The 13,875-nt window shown below is 40.3% G+C and overlaps 2 protein-coding genes across 2 annotated transcripts; both read right to left on the reverse strand.

Moving 5' to 3' along the window:
- Window positions 1–1,734: 1,734 nt before the first annotated feature.
- On the reverse strand, window positions 1,735–4,614 carry slc52a3-1 (solute carrier family 52 member 3-1). Its single transcript, XM_020617738.1, has 3 exons — window positions 3,617–4,614; window positions 2,459–2,582; window positions 1,735–1,947 (listed from the first exon to the last, which is right to left on the reverse strand). Exons 1-3 carry the CDS (start codon window positions 4,612–4,614, stop codon window positions 1,735–1,737), a joined length of 1,335 nt encoding a protein of 444 aa, XP_020473394.1.
- Window positions 4,615–8,551: 3,937 nt separating this feature from the next.
- Window positions 8,552–11,531, reverse strand: ube2v1 (ubiquitin-conjugating enzyme E2 variant 1). Its single transcript, XM_020617786.1, has 4 exons — window positions 11,426–11,531; window positions 10,241–10,389; window positions 9,969–10,094; window positions 8,552–9,124 (listed from the first exon to the last, which is right to left on the reverse strand). Exons 1-4 carry the CDS (start codon window positions 11,445–11,447, stop codon window positions 8,978–8,980), a joined length of 444 nt encoding a protein of 147 aa, XP_020473442.1. The 5' UTR covers window positions 11,448–11,531; the 3' UTR covers window positions 8,552–8,977.
- Window positions 11,532–13,875: the final 2,344 nt, after the last annotated feature.

Genomic DNA, 13,875 nt, shown 5'->3' on the forward strand with positions numbered 1-13,875 from the left:
GGTCACTTTAATTAGAAATTAAACTATCTGCTGAAATATATAATGGTCAGTTGTCGGGAGTGTTGACAAAACATTAGGTACACCCAGAGCAGGAAGAAGTACACAGATCATTTACTTAAGTAAAAGGAGCAATACAACAATGTAAAAGTACTTCTTCTGTTGAATATCCTGTCCTTCCTACAGAATCATCACCATTAAAATATACTTAAAGTACAAAAGTTAAAGGACTCCTTATGTAGAACAACCTGTTTCAGATATATTATTGGAAAATCTACGTTGCTTAAATGTTGCAGCTGGTAAAGGTGGAGCTAATTTTAGCTACATGCTGGACAGATGAAATCATGATAATACATCATAGTTCATTAGCTGATAATATTTTATGTGTTACTGTGTTGTATTTTAGATACAATTTGTAAGTAGCTCACACAGTAAATAAATAAAGTGGGGTAAAAGTATTTCCTTTTTTGTGGAAAGAAGCATAATGAAAATGTTCAAGTTAAGTAAAAGTACCTCAAATTTTTACTTAACTACAGTTACTGAGTAAATCTTCTTTGCTTTTGTTTTTCTACCACTAGGTACAATTTGAACACTGAAATAAAAGCAGGCAAAATTACAAAGTTAATATTTACAGGACTTATTTGGTGCAGTGCTACTGTACATTATCCATTATACTCAAGTGTAAATCACAAGACCTGGATGCATCCCACTGACTGTTCCTGGAGCTGTCCATGCTGTATCATGACTACATGTCTCATCACATATAGTAATAAAATGCACCAGCATGTTTTGAATTACAGTTTTTCAGTTCCCAAATGTCACCATTAGATAGCTAAAGTCAAGTCATTTAATTTCTTCCTTTTTTGTGCACACAGTGGAAATGTATTTCATCACCAGGGATTTGTGGTCACCGGTTGCCCCCAGACTGGGAGGTGGCAGGTTTTAATATGTAGAAGAGTGTTGGCACCATCTAGTGGGAAAACCAGCGAATACTGTCATGACTGGGGCACTGCACTTTTTGGCAACAAACTATGAGAATAAATAAAAGGGATGCATCCCAGTGTATAGCTTTTTATATTTAATTAATATTTTGATGGGTTTTAGCTTTCCCATCATAGTGATCTTGACACAAACATTAATAAAGGTAAGTGCAAATATGTTTAAAAAGCTGCAAAGGAAAGAAAAAAAGCAAAAGTGTTGCTTCTTTAACAAAAGACTACAGGATGTCAGAATTTTGGTCCTGCAGAAGAATGTCCCAAGGAACAGTTCTACGTTTTCAGCTGAGCTTAGTGTAAAGACTTGAAGCAGGGACAAACAGCTGGCATAACTTTGTTCAAAGGTATCCCAATATCTGTAATGTAAAGATGCCAAGTTGTGGTTTTAGTGGACTTTTCATTTCTCTGGAGTCAGTAAGTTATAATCAAAAACCACAATTTGTCTTTTTTATATTTCAGTTTATAACATGTTAGTGAGCTTTACAGCTGCTGGTGTTAAGATTTTGTACTTTGGCCAAGGACAGGCTAGCAGTTTCTCTTTATATCCAGTCTTTTTATGCTAAGCTAAATTAACCATGTGCTTGCTGTATTTCCATTTTGTTAACAGTAACCTAATGAGACAGGCATTTGCCTTTTCATCTTTTGGCCAAGAAGCTGAATAAGTGTGTCTCCAAAAATATTCATTTCAATCTGTTTGTTGAACTCACGCTTCCTTTCACTATTGTGGTTCTCACATTACCTGTTATAAAGGGCATTCAGTGCTGCAGAAGTCTCCTGACTTAAACAGCCGGTAGACGTTAACCAGCGGGAACATTGTGAAGGAGCCGACTAATGAGCCGATCTGGGTTGCAGCTCCAAACCAGACCAGGGCGCTGTAGCCCTGGTCTCTCAGAATGACACCCACCATCACTTTGACATAAGAGAGCATTCCAATGAAGAGGAGCCATGAGAGCACCTAGAAAGAGCAAAACAAACAATAAAGCAGGCTCAGCAGTTCATCTAATGCTAATCTGGAAAAGGATCATTCCAATTTATTTCAGTCTGGAGTATTTCCCATAAATGTGCCTATCTATGGTTTGTGCTACCTCCACCAGACTGGCACGAGACAAAACAGCATATTCAGCACAAGACTGCTATAAAGTTCTAAATAAATCTAATTTTTTCATGACTCATTTCAAACACTTGTCTCCAGCTGACAGTACAATACAGAAAGCAGCCACCTGGAAAGGCCGTTATGGCTAATTTTGGGGGATCTACCTGCCGACTGATCTAATCATCATGAGAAACAAATCATGATTTCATGCATCATCATTTTCAAATGCAGAAACCTCAGCTACACAGTATCAGCTCAAATGTTACCTCCTGGGGGAGCTGAACTTTGCCACAAGCATTTCCCCACTGAGAAAGGCTTTCTGGGCCTATTCTTTCTACCCTGCATGTCTTTACACAACTTGTTTTTCACTTACAATGATCACCTCTCCCATCACAGACCCTACAAGCAAAGGACACGGGCTCATCGCTGCCATGGCCATGTTGTAGCTGCCAAACCCTGTTCCCAAAGCCGTCAGGACACCAAGAAACACTAGGGACCTGAAAAAAAAGAGGCTGGTTTTCAGCAGCAGTTTCCTCACTTCATGGAGAGTCTGACTGACAGTTCACTAATCAGCTAAATTGTTTTCATGTGCCCGTATGTACATTGAATGAGTCTTGCTTTTCTAGTCATTTCTCTTGTTCTCATTGGCCATTAAGAGACACTTTTCTAATGAGCTTCCAATGTAAGTGACGGAGAACAAGGATCTAAAAATGTATTGCCAGTTTTTTTCTTAAATTCATATGTGACTAACTAGAGATTTTCTAAAGTGACAATGTTTTAATGTGGAATTTAAATGCGTTTTCGTTTTCCAGACTCTGCGTCCTTCTTGAGATGTGGAGGACGGCCAGTTACACAAAGGAAATGTGATTCATGTGAAATTTAATTCACTCCAGTGTCAATTTAGTTTTAGTTATTTAACTTCTAATTCAGAAGCTGATTTACTCACTTGTTCACTAAAATACTATTCAGTTATCTGGGTTCAGAGCCTGAGGAGAACCAAAGACATCAGGTAGCATAACTGTAGATGAGTTTAGCCCATATAACATTACTGACAGAAACATAATGATACTGAAAGATGCTTCTTATTAATGGCAGTGCAACAGGATAAGCAGCTAAATCAGTTTTACAACAAGGGCTGTTTCTTCGCTGTGGGGGAGTTACCATATAGGCTACGGTGTGTGATTATGCACGTGCACGCAGGTTAGTGAATAAATCTTTTTTCTTTTACTGTGTTCAGACAGTAGGAGAGTATCTCACTTCATCATGAAAAATAGGTTGTCATTAAAGTTTTACATCACACCAAAATTAAGAATGTCTTATTAAAACTCCTAAGGCCTCATATTAGCTTCAGATAAACTTTGGATATAGGAAAGTGGCTTCCTGGAAGTGATGGGGAGCAGGAATCTCTTAGTGCCTCTGACAGCAGTATCGCTTGTTTCAGTTTCTGGCTGTTGCTTTATGACAGACTTAAAAGAAAAATTCAATCTATTTTCTGTTGAAAAGTTTAAATTGAAACAGCATTCATTTGTACCTGTTTTGGAGGAACATTGCAATGGTGCAGGCCAGCGGGTTGGCCACTGATGCCAGAGCAGCAGAAAGGTGATAGGCCAAGATGCCGTAGGGCATACAGGAGTAGGTCTGCACAGCGGGCAACAGGCCGTTGGTGGCAGCGTTAACCCACGCCACCAGAAGGTAGATGAAGGTCTGCTGGTACACAAAACGTTTTGTACCCGCTGACCGAGGATCACTCTGGGCTGCCCCCTCACCCTGGCATTTCACACCCCCTCCATCAGTCTGTGCTCCAGCATTGTCCAGGCTGAAGCTAACAGATGCCACAGTGTCTGGCACAAGGTTTCCAATAGACAGCTCAAATGCCCAAGGAAGCCTTTTCAGTGCAGTAAAAGCAGCCAGGCTTATGCACATCATGGCTGCTAGGAAGGAGAAAAACACCTCAGTGGAAAAGTTTGGAGGAAGATACTCTGTTTTTATTGACGAGCCTGTGTGGTTTCCTGCAGTCTGAGAAGAGTTGACACATTTGGCAAAGCCCACACCTTGTGCAAGAGCAACTACAGCAGGGAGAAAACCACTTAGCCCTTCTCCGATAAAATATGTGCTGACATATTTTGCTGGAAGCTGCATCATGAAAGGCAGGAAGGTAACTGAGGAGGTGCAGTCCACCATAGAGAGGAAGAAGCTGATGACAAACAAGGCGGTGCTATGTGATGCCCCAGCCACGATCGTAGTTTTGTCCCAGAAAAAGATGAGCAGGATGCAGGACAGGACACCAATGGAGAGGATGAAGTAAATAACAACATGGTCTTTAAGATGACCTGGGCAGAATTTGTGTGTGAGGGTGACGATCAGGAGCCCCGGGAAGGCCAGCTGGATGATAACTGTCAGGTACGAGGGGAGCTCCCAGCCCTCAGGGAGAGTGTTGACTATGAGCGGCAGTTCCACCCACAGACCGTTTACAGCCACCCACGAGCCCAGGCCAAAGGCGCAGGCCAGCGTGTGGATGAGCAGACCCATACTGCAGCCGGATCAGTCTGGAACAACTGAAGACGAAGAAGTTGCGTGGCCAAATGTTCCACATCTGCTGTGTGTTATACCCTAAAGAAAAAGCCAGAGGCATTAAATGTAGTTACATGTTTAGTTATGTTTTGAGGGTCACATCTGTCAGGACCCCCATGACCCCATTTTGGACTAAGCGGTATAGAAAATGGATGGATGGATGGATCTGTCAGAACATATAGTCACATAAATAACACACTATTTCCTTCTAAAATGTTGTGAAGTGGAAATCATCAAGTGTTTCAAGACAGTACTTAGGCAAATGTGTTTTCCACCAGAGTAATAACTCCTGTTTCCTGTTTTCAATGTGCTCACTTCTATGGATAAGTAAATGGAAGCGCTAAAACGAAAAGGAAAAGCACCAGGAAGATGGAATTGCAAATGGAATTAGGAATTAGCCTTTTAAATGCCCGACTACAACCTGAATCGTTAATACAGATTATGAATTCAATTCTTTATTTATTATTCAAATTGAGTTTGAAAATCCACTATTTTTTTAATTATTGTGTTTATTGAGGAATTTATATTTCATTTGTAAATTAATTTTTACAATCACTCTTTTTATTGCCTATTAAAAAATAAATGAACAAAATCACATTAATTTTTCTTTTTTGTCCAATTAAAGATCAATTATTAAAATTTCCTATTATTATTATTGTGACAGCTGCAGTCCTCCATACCCTGCTGGTAAAATAAATGTCATGTGAGGCTGGTAAGATTAGTTTATCAGTATACCCTTACAACTTCATGTGCGTTGTACAGTAAGTCAAGGACAAGTGTCTTTCCTCATAGCCAGTGGAAAATCAACTCTCTCCTGACAGAAACTCATACGACCAAATCCAATGTCATTTTAGTTCACACCCACAGTGTGCTACTTATGTTTCAGGCAGCTGGGACAATTTTCACATCTCTTTTCACACACTGTGGAGGATTCCAACAAACCATATGGGCCCCCATGCTCTGTGTCTCTTGGCACATGTGTAGCTTTCACACTGATCTCATGGTGGTGGACAAAACAAGTCAGGAGATATGCAAATAATCATATGATTTATCCATGTTTATTCAAGAAATTGTCACATTGGCATGTGAGAGCAACGGTATGTTCTTAGACAATGTAATCAATTGAAATAACAGAAAGTAAGGTGTGGTTTTATTACACATTCATGCTTTAGAGGAACAAAAAATATAGTGGTTACCATGTACTCACTTCTGTGCGCATACAATGAGCAAAGAAGCAACCATTTAGCTATGGAAATGTACTTACAAGTTCCTGCAGTCACTGGAGGTGTTGACTAGGATTTGCTGCCATCTTACATAAAAGTCAGGGACACACTTCCTCTGGCTGTTCTTACATATACACACTGAAAGGTCAGAGTCCACTGCAGCCACTGATCAGCTCCACTGGGGAGCAGAGGGCAGCGTCTAAACACACTGTGTTTTCTTTACTGTGCTCACCTCTAAACAGGTCAAGTCAGTGAAGCATGTTGACGTTCCCTTGACATTTTGGCTCACAAATAGAATTCTCAGCTCCAAGAAAAATAAAATGTGCTTCAGTGCTTGTTTTTGACCAGGTGAAGCCCCACTCAGGCCAGATTAACATTAACAAGAGGGAAGTGCGAAATCAAATGTTCACCGTGCTCCTCTATAATTGAATATATCTCTCTGAGATTGGAGACAAAACTTAATCAAATCTGAAGATTGTGTACCGGTGTCTATGACACAGAGGTCTGTGTGGCCCTCCAACGATATGCCTCCCCAGTACATCACTGCCCCACCACCAAACCAGTCATGCTCGATGACATTACAGGCAACATAACATTAACCATGGTGTGTCCAGACTCTTTCATGCCTGCCACATGTGCTCAGTGTGAACCTGCTCTCATATGTGAAGAGAACATGGCGCCATTGGTGGACCTGCTACTTCTGGTGTTCTCTGGTGAGCATCAATCCAGCTGCGCGTTGCCGGCTGTGAACACAGGTTGTAGTAGAGGACGTCAGGCTCTCGTGGCACCCTCATATATATGATGAATGAAGCTTAATTTATAAAATGTATAATTTTATTCAGTATGTGAAAATGTTTTGCTTTGATGCATCACTCCCTGATCTGGTTTGACAATCCCATGTTCTTTGAATTCTGGTCTGACAAGCAGGTGCTCATATCTTCCTTTTCTTATGTTTGTCTCACAGCTAATGCATGTTCTCAGTTCTGGTTTTGACTTTAACTTAGCTCAAGGCTTTCTGCTTTTTTAAACAAATATTAGGTATTTTTAAAGCACCTGTATTCTCCCTTACTCCACCCAACTAGTTTTCTTGCCTGGGAACCCAAAGCTAGGTGTTTCTACTGGAAAGAGCTTTTGCTATAATGTTGTAGTTGAAGCTCAAACAAGTGGAAATACCCAGTATTCTGGAAAATTACAAGTGAAATAAATCCAATTAAAATGTCTGAGGGTTTGTACAATGGTAGAAGATATATCCTATACTTAAGTAAAATTTACAGTAGCACAATAGCTCATTAGTGTTGAGTATTTAAACGTGTATGTGTACCGTTTTTGTTTTCCAGTCCATAACTTTACTGCACGTTTCCGTTCATTTTCATCACTCTCATAAATGAAGTGTGCTAGTCCCATCCCACTGTAAGGTGCCTTCCCAAACCAAGAAGAGAGAAACATGGAGCATTTAGCAGCTAAAGAGCCAGATAGTTCTCACATTACTACAAGCAGAGCTATGAGTAAATACTGGACTTACATTCATCAGGTGCATACAAACATCTGTCCAAATGAATCCTAAAGTCGCTCTGTACCTGCTGATTGTCTAGCCAAATGTCTGCTCACAAGTTCACTGTTGTGATGTTCTGCTGTCCCCAGGTGGCCATAAAATAAACTACTGTTAGTTTTACTGTTGCTCTAACTTGGGGGTTTCAACCACTGCTCCGTGGCCCACTGCTGTTCCTTGACCATACATACATTCAATAACGTTTCACTTTAGTAACCTTTTTTTTTAAACACGTGTCCATGTATTACTCATTGTGAATAATCAAATACAAGCAAATAAATAAAATTGAGAAAAGCCAAAGTCACTTTCAGTATTAAAATAGTGCTCTACAGTTTATCCACCCCACAACAGTGGGCCTTGGGTTACTTATAGTCAGAATGGTGGTCCCTGGCTCACAGTTACTTGGAACCCCCTACTCTTAAGACAGGCTATTAGTATTGACCTTTTCATGTAACTCTCAGCAATAAATGAAATCATGTATTTCCTAAATTTCCTCAACTACACCTTTAAGTGGTTGCAACCCATGAACATTAACATGTGGTGGTCTACAATGAGACAAATGCATAAAAAGCATGGAGTAAGGTTTATGAAAGAAGTGGAGAAAGTAAAACAAATTGTCACATGAAGTAGCAAAGACAGTTTCACAAGTCAGACAACTCCTCTGACATTACACAGGACCAAAAGAGGTAGCTGATTTCACTTCTATTGTCAAGCATGGTTTAACTGGAACTTCTGCTGAACTACAGTAGATCTGCATATTAAAATCTGATATAGTGGTACAGATACAACATTCGCTTTGGACAGTCCTTAGGGGAAAAAGCCACAACTGACAAAGGCGACCACTTCCATGCACCCTGCTTAGCTGCAGTCATGCATTGAAAAAAATTATTCTGTGCAAGCCCATGTCAACACACACTGAATGGAATATTTCGTTAGACATCTGGCCACATGACAAGATGCATTTAACATTATTTGCAAAGTTAAATGTGTTTTAAATACAGAGTTTTAAATATACACCTTGAAAGATGATCTAACAGCAACACCAACCACACAATTAGTGAACCATGTGCAATTATGTTAAGTGGCCATTTTTGATGTTACAAAAAGGCAACACACAACGAGGTACACTCAATAAGATTATTTATGTTATTGTACAATCTGCATTTTTAACAAACAAACAAAAAAAGATTAGTAAGATGTACAGTATTCAAATGATCACATCTGGGGTGGACCAAGGATTCCGCCGGCCTCATCACAGAGTCCACCCAGAGCTCCAGTGATGGGAGAGGGAGGGGGCTGAGGCCTGAAATGATTTTCATGACTGCTCAGTACGTGTGTTTATACAGATATATGTGTGTATATGCATCTGTTACTATATTCTTAAGTCTTCTGCTATGTGTGCTCAGCCAAGGTGTTGACAGGATGTGGAATGTGACATGGTGGAGGACGAGAATAAAAGGGGTGAAAGCAAAACAGAAGGATCGGGGTAAAAAAAAAAAGGGGGGGGGAGACAGAAAACAGAAAAGATGGAGGCAAAACAAGCAGGGTCTTAGTTGGTGTAGATCTGGCCCTCAGGTGGCTGAGGAAGCTTCATGTTCTCCTTGCACGTCATGAGCCGTCGCAGCTCCAGCAGCACCATCCGGATGCTGTAGGAGTTCTGCCACTTGGCCAGTGCAGTGACCGCATGCATGTCAACCTGCAGGACAGAAAGCAAATAAGGATGGGCGTGGTGCTAGACCATAAACCCTGTCATGTAGGACTCAATTTGTGTTCTACATCACAGTCACAAAAGTTAACTAGACTATCTTAGCTTCTATCTTTCTAAATCATCAAAATGTTAGAAATTAGATCTTAAAACCACTTGTGAAGAAGTGATAAACAAGGAAAATGTGTCTTAGTTTGGGCAATTTGGCAATGCTTACTTTAAAAAGCAACAGTGGCAGTAAAATTGTATTTCACACTATGATGGTTAAACTTTACAATTACTCTGCAGTTCAATGCATGCCCAACCGTGGGGGACAATCTGTACACCACTACTCATAAATCTTGAACACCAGACATCCTGCACATTGAGTGGAACCAATCTAAGACCACCACCTTCGGGTGGATCCAGTACAGCTTCTTGTTCTGCATTCAAGTTAGGAAAAGTGGCCATATTAGCCGTCAGAGGATTCAAACATGCACTTAGAACAGAATCATATCCACAGAGCATGTGTGACAGAGTCATGCAAAAAAGGCTTCTTTTTACAGTGTACACCTTTAATATTTCTGTGCCACTCTGATGTGTTATGCTTGGTGCTGTAGTGCATACTGCAAAATAACACAATGTGCTTCAAATCAATTCATTTACAGTGTGGACAAACATTATTACAGAATAGAAATGATCCAAATGCTGTTTCCACAAACGTGTTTATCGGTGTAAAAAAATGAAAACCGGGTCAAGAACATTATCATCTACTGTAAAAAGACTGTGGAGACCTCAGACATGCTTATTTGAGTAATCGAGCAAGAATGAAAACTGATTTAGAAGATTTACATACCACACCGCTGGAGGTGTGCACGCCATTCAAGTTTATTTTTGTCACAAATCTGACAAATGGTGGGGACTCTGGGTATCCTGGCCCACATTCAACCTTCAGATTGTACATCCTGTTTTCATAGCTTGTCTGTGGACAGAGTCAAGTAGGAAGAAGTGAGAAATCAAAGGTGGTACACCGACAGATCAAATCTGAGACCTTCTGTTTACATGACACTAATTTTCATGAAGACTATGCAGTTTAAAAAAAAAAAAAAAAAAGGTGGCACCACTCACCCTAGGAGGGCCGAGGATGACCCCTCTCCATCGTGTTAAGGTCATGTCCTCATCATCCTCCAGGCCCCAGCTCACAGTTCCATCTCCAACACCTTTCTGGCCTTCCTCCAGCTCTTCCAGGAGCCGGAAATTGCGAGGAACTTTAACGCCTGCATGTGAACAAATGCAGCAAAGCATGACTGTTATACTCACAAATGCACATTTCCAAAACAACAGGTGCATTTAAGTACCCCCATGCTTAACCAAACTGTCTTGGCAGAGCTCCTGATAGAGATGACTTGCATTTATAAAAGTATGAGCTCGTTGTTGCATTACTCATTCAGACACACACAGCCCAGGGAACAGGAAAAGACGGGAAGGCCTTAGTTGACCTGCTTTTATTTGCCTTTTGATAATGGTGGATGTTCTTCATGTCCCCTAATTTAAGGCTACCATCTGGCCTCGACGATGCTGCATCATTTGGCCACTGCAGTGAAATGCTGGTGCTGTACTGTCAGCTGAGCCGTGCAGTCACACTGGTAGCTGGTGCAGCAGCTCGCCGGTATCTCAAGGGCCCTCACTGAAACTCAACATAGACCATTTTCTGTTTCCCTGTGATAAGCTGGAGGACAGTATCTGAGAAAACGTACTGTCACTGTTGACGTTACACAGTCAAAGGTTAATCACGCATGACGCCTGAATGTTGATGCGCCCACATTTATCGACAGCATCCGGCGCTTGAGACGCGGTTTGCACGTCCATTTTCAGAGTCAGTAAACAGTTTTATGTCTGAAATAGCGTTACCCGGACGTCTGGGTGGCGGTGCTGTGCTTCACTAGCGTCAGCGTCAATATTACATTGCTAAATTACATTATTAAATGAAATCCAGTAAGTTACACAACGCTACGTTTGTAGATAACTAGTTATAAATGTGTTTAGTAGCTTTGGACGGTAAGATATTCAACTATCGGCCATCAAACTGCATCTGGTTGTCCTACCACCTAAACTTGCTTTAGCTTTAGCATCGCTCCCTATTCATTCTCTTCAGCGGTCCAGCTTTGCCTTAGCGTCTATCTTTTCATAAATCGGGCGCCTCAGTAGATAATCCACGTCATTATGAAACTTAATAGCTACACTGAAAAACTTCACGGAGCCGGTTATTCAAGCACAGCGTCTCACGGTGATTTATTTCTCTCCAACATTTACCTGATCCGGCGGCGACCGCCATCTTGTCGCTACACAGCGGGAGCGCGCGCGTAGTTTTGCCATTGTAGCCAAAGGTGCGTGCGCGTGCAACAAACGGAAAACATTTGCTTACTTTGCTGTTCCTTCAGAATAGTCTGTGTATAGCCAAACGTCAACTCTTTAAAATACTCTCTCTTGCTCTTATTTTCATTAAATCCCACAAAAAGACCAAAACGTGTATTTATTCTCCCAACAAGTTGTAGTTGTCAAACTAAAGCCTGATACATCTTAGTTCTCTGTGCCACAGAGTTCCATTTTTGTCCAAAGCTACTAAACACATGATTGAGCCACACCCTGGAACTAGATGACATAAGAGTCACACCTGTACTGTCTTAAAGGCGTTGTACTAATCCATTGTTGGTTTTGGTCGTTTCAAGGGACTTGTTAACTGTAAATATCACCAGCCTTATCCTATAAATAGGCCTGGTAGAAGCTGGCTCCCTAACAGGTGCAGCCTGCATTAATTAATGGGCCTTTTGACCTGTCATGAGCCAAATATAAGTGTTACATTTACAGTGGCTGTTATTCAGTTTTTCATTTACATCTGTACTTTACTTATTGTGACATGTCAAAGTACCTGAAAAACAACTGCTCTCACTGCAGACTAAAGATTGTGTAGTCTAGTTAAATCACTACAACATATTTAAACTAAAGCCAAGAAATAAAGACATGTACCAGAGAAGACAAGAAATAATTACCATTTATTTAGTTAATTTATAAATACATTTTAATATATACATTGTAAGTCTCCCAAACAGAAGACAACAAAAAGGCATCAAGGCATTATTCTGATATTTAAAACTCCATCACCACCAGTATATTTAACCAACCACAACATCCATATTGCCCCTGCCTCAGAATAAGTGAAAGCCAAATGAGGGTCAATTTAAAGTCAGTGAATAAAGTAGCTTCTCATATCACTGGCAAGGTTTACAGTAAATCAATCAGGGAAAGGATAAGGCAGTTTAATTTAAAAAAAATAATCCCAGGATTATTACAAAAGTGATTTCAACACAGCATGTCAAACACACCAGCTACTGCCCACTCCACATTCTAACATGTTCATTTGTTGTCAGAAATGATTGAGTTAACACACTGTCACAAAACACCCCTGAAACCCATTGATGAAAGCCTATAGTCTCTAAGCAGAAAAAAACAGAGCTTAATTGCAAAATTTACCTCAACATAAGGCCAAGTTAACTGTACTTATACAGACCTCTCGGCTATGATACATCCTATGATGCATTTAAATCATTCAGCTATGTTGACTCACAGAATCTGATGGAAACTATTAAACTCTACTAAAGATAACGGCCTTTGTAATGTCACAAATGGAGTACATTTTCACAAATTCATATTAAACTACTTTAACCTCGTTAACCACAATGCTGATGTCCTCTGGTAAATAAGAATTAAGAATCACTCTGTGCATGTTAGATCTATTCACAACCAGAGTCCCCATTATGGCAATAAACAGCAGTTATAGCTAGTTTGTCTCCAAGCCAAGAAGATTAGAGTACAAGCTCCTTTTGAGCTCACCATATATTTTTAAAGCAAGAGTCCAATTATAAGATGCCATGTAAAGTATTAGACATGTTCCTATTTGTCTGTATTATAAAAACTTCTTTGAAATTATCATTACTTTTATATTATCGCAAAAAGTCCTAAAGCACCAAAACATCCAGTGGAGCAACACCAAAACTTCTCAATAGTAAATAGGCTGTGTCAAAGAACAAATGTGCCTACTGACTGCATTTAGCAGTAGCCAAACAATATTTTACCTAATACCGATTAATAAGAACTACAGGAGTAGTAGTAGTAGTACTTGTATACAGGCCTTAAAACTTTGGTGACAAATGCCATGAATTTACCAGGATATATTACACCTAGTGCACACAAAACTGCTTCTCACAGTACTCCACAAGCACTATGCAATCTGCAGCGTTCTTCTGCTGCTGACCTATGATGACTGATTTTCAAGGATGAAGGATTCAAAAACTGGAATATTACATTATATAAGACATAATTCTGGCTTCAAAGTAACTAACTATTATTAACTTGTCTGCTGTGACTGTTAACACCAGAAGCTTAGTAATCTAGCCTTTAACCTGGTCAACCCAAATGAACAACAAAGTTTAGCTTCTCCTATTTAAACCATGCTACCATTTCCCTGGAATGAGGATAACACTTTGGCGGTTCAAATCCGGGACCATTTGGTCAAAATTTGGGCTCATCTCTTGAAAGCAGAACAATTAATGTCATCTGGAGTGAGCACAGTCCTCCCTGGTCAGTGCCTGCTTTATGCCAAGTCACAGGAAAGCTGCTGACCTATTGCTTGTGCAAGCCGACATGCTGTGTGCATGCAGGCATTCTTACGTCTGTGTGACATCTTAATTGCCAAAAGTAATTTT

Source organism: Monopterus albus, unplaced genomic scaffold (assembly GCF_001952655.1).
Source record: "Monopterus albus unplaced genomic scaffold, M_albus_1.0 scaffold194.1, whole genome shotgun sequence".
NCBI lineage: Eukaryota > Metazoa > Chordata > Actinopteri > Synbranchiformes > Synbranchidae > Monopterus > Monopterus albus.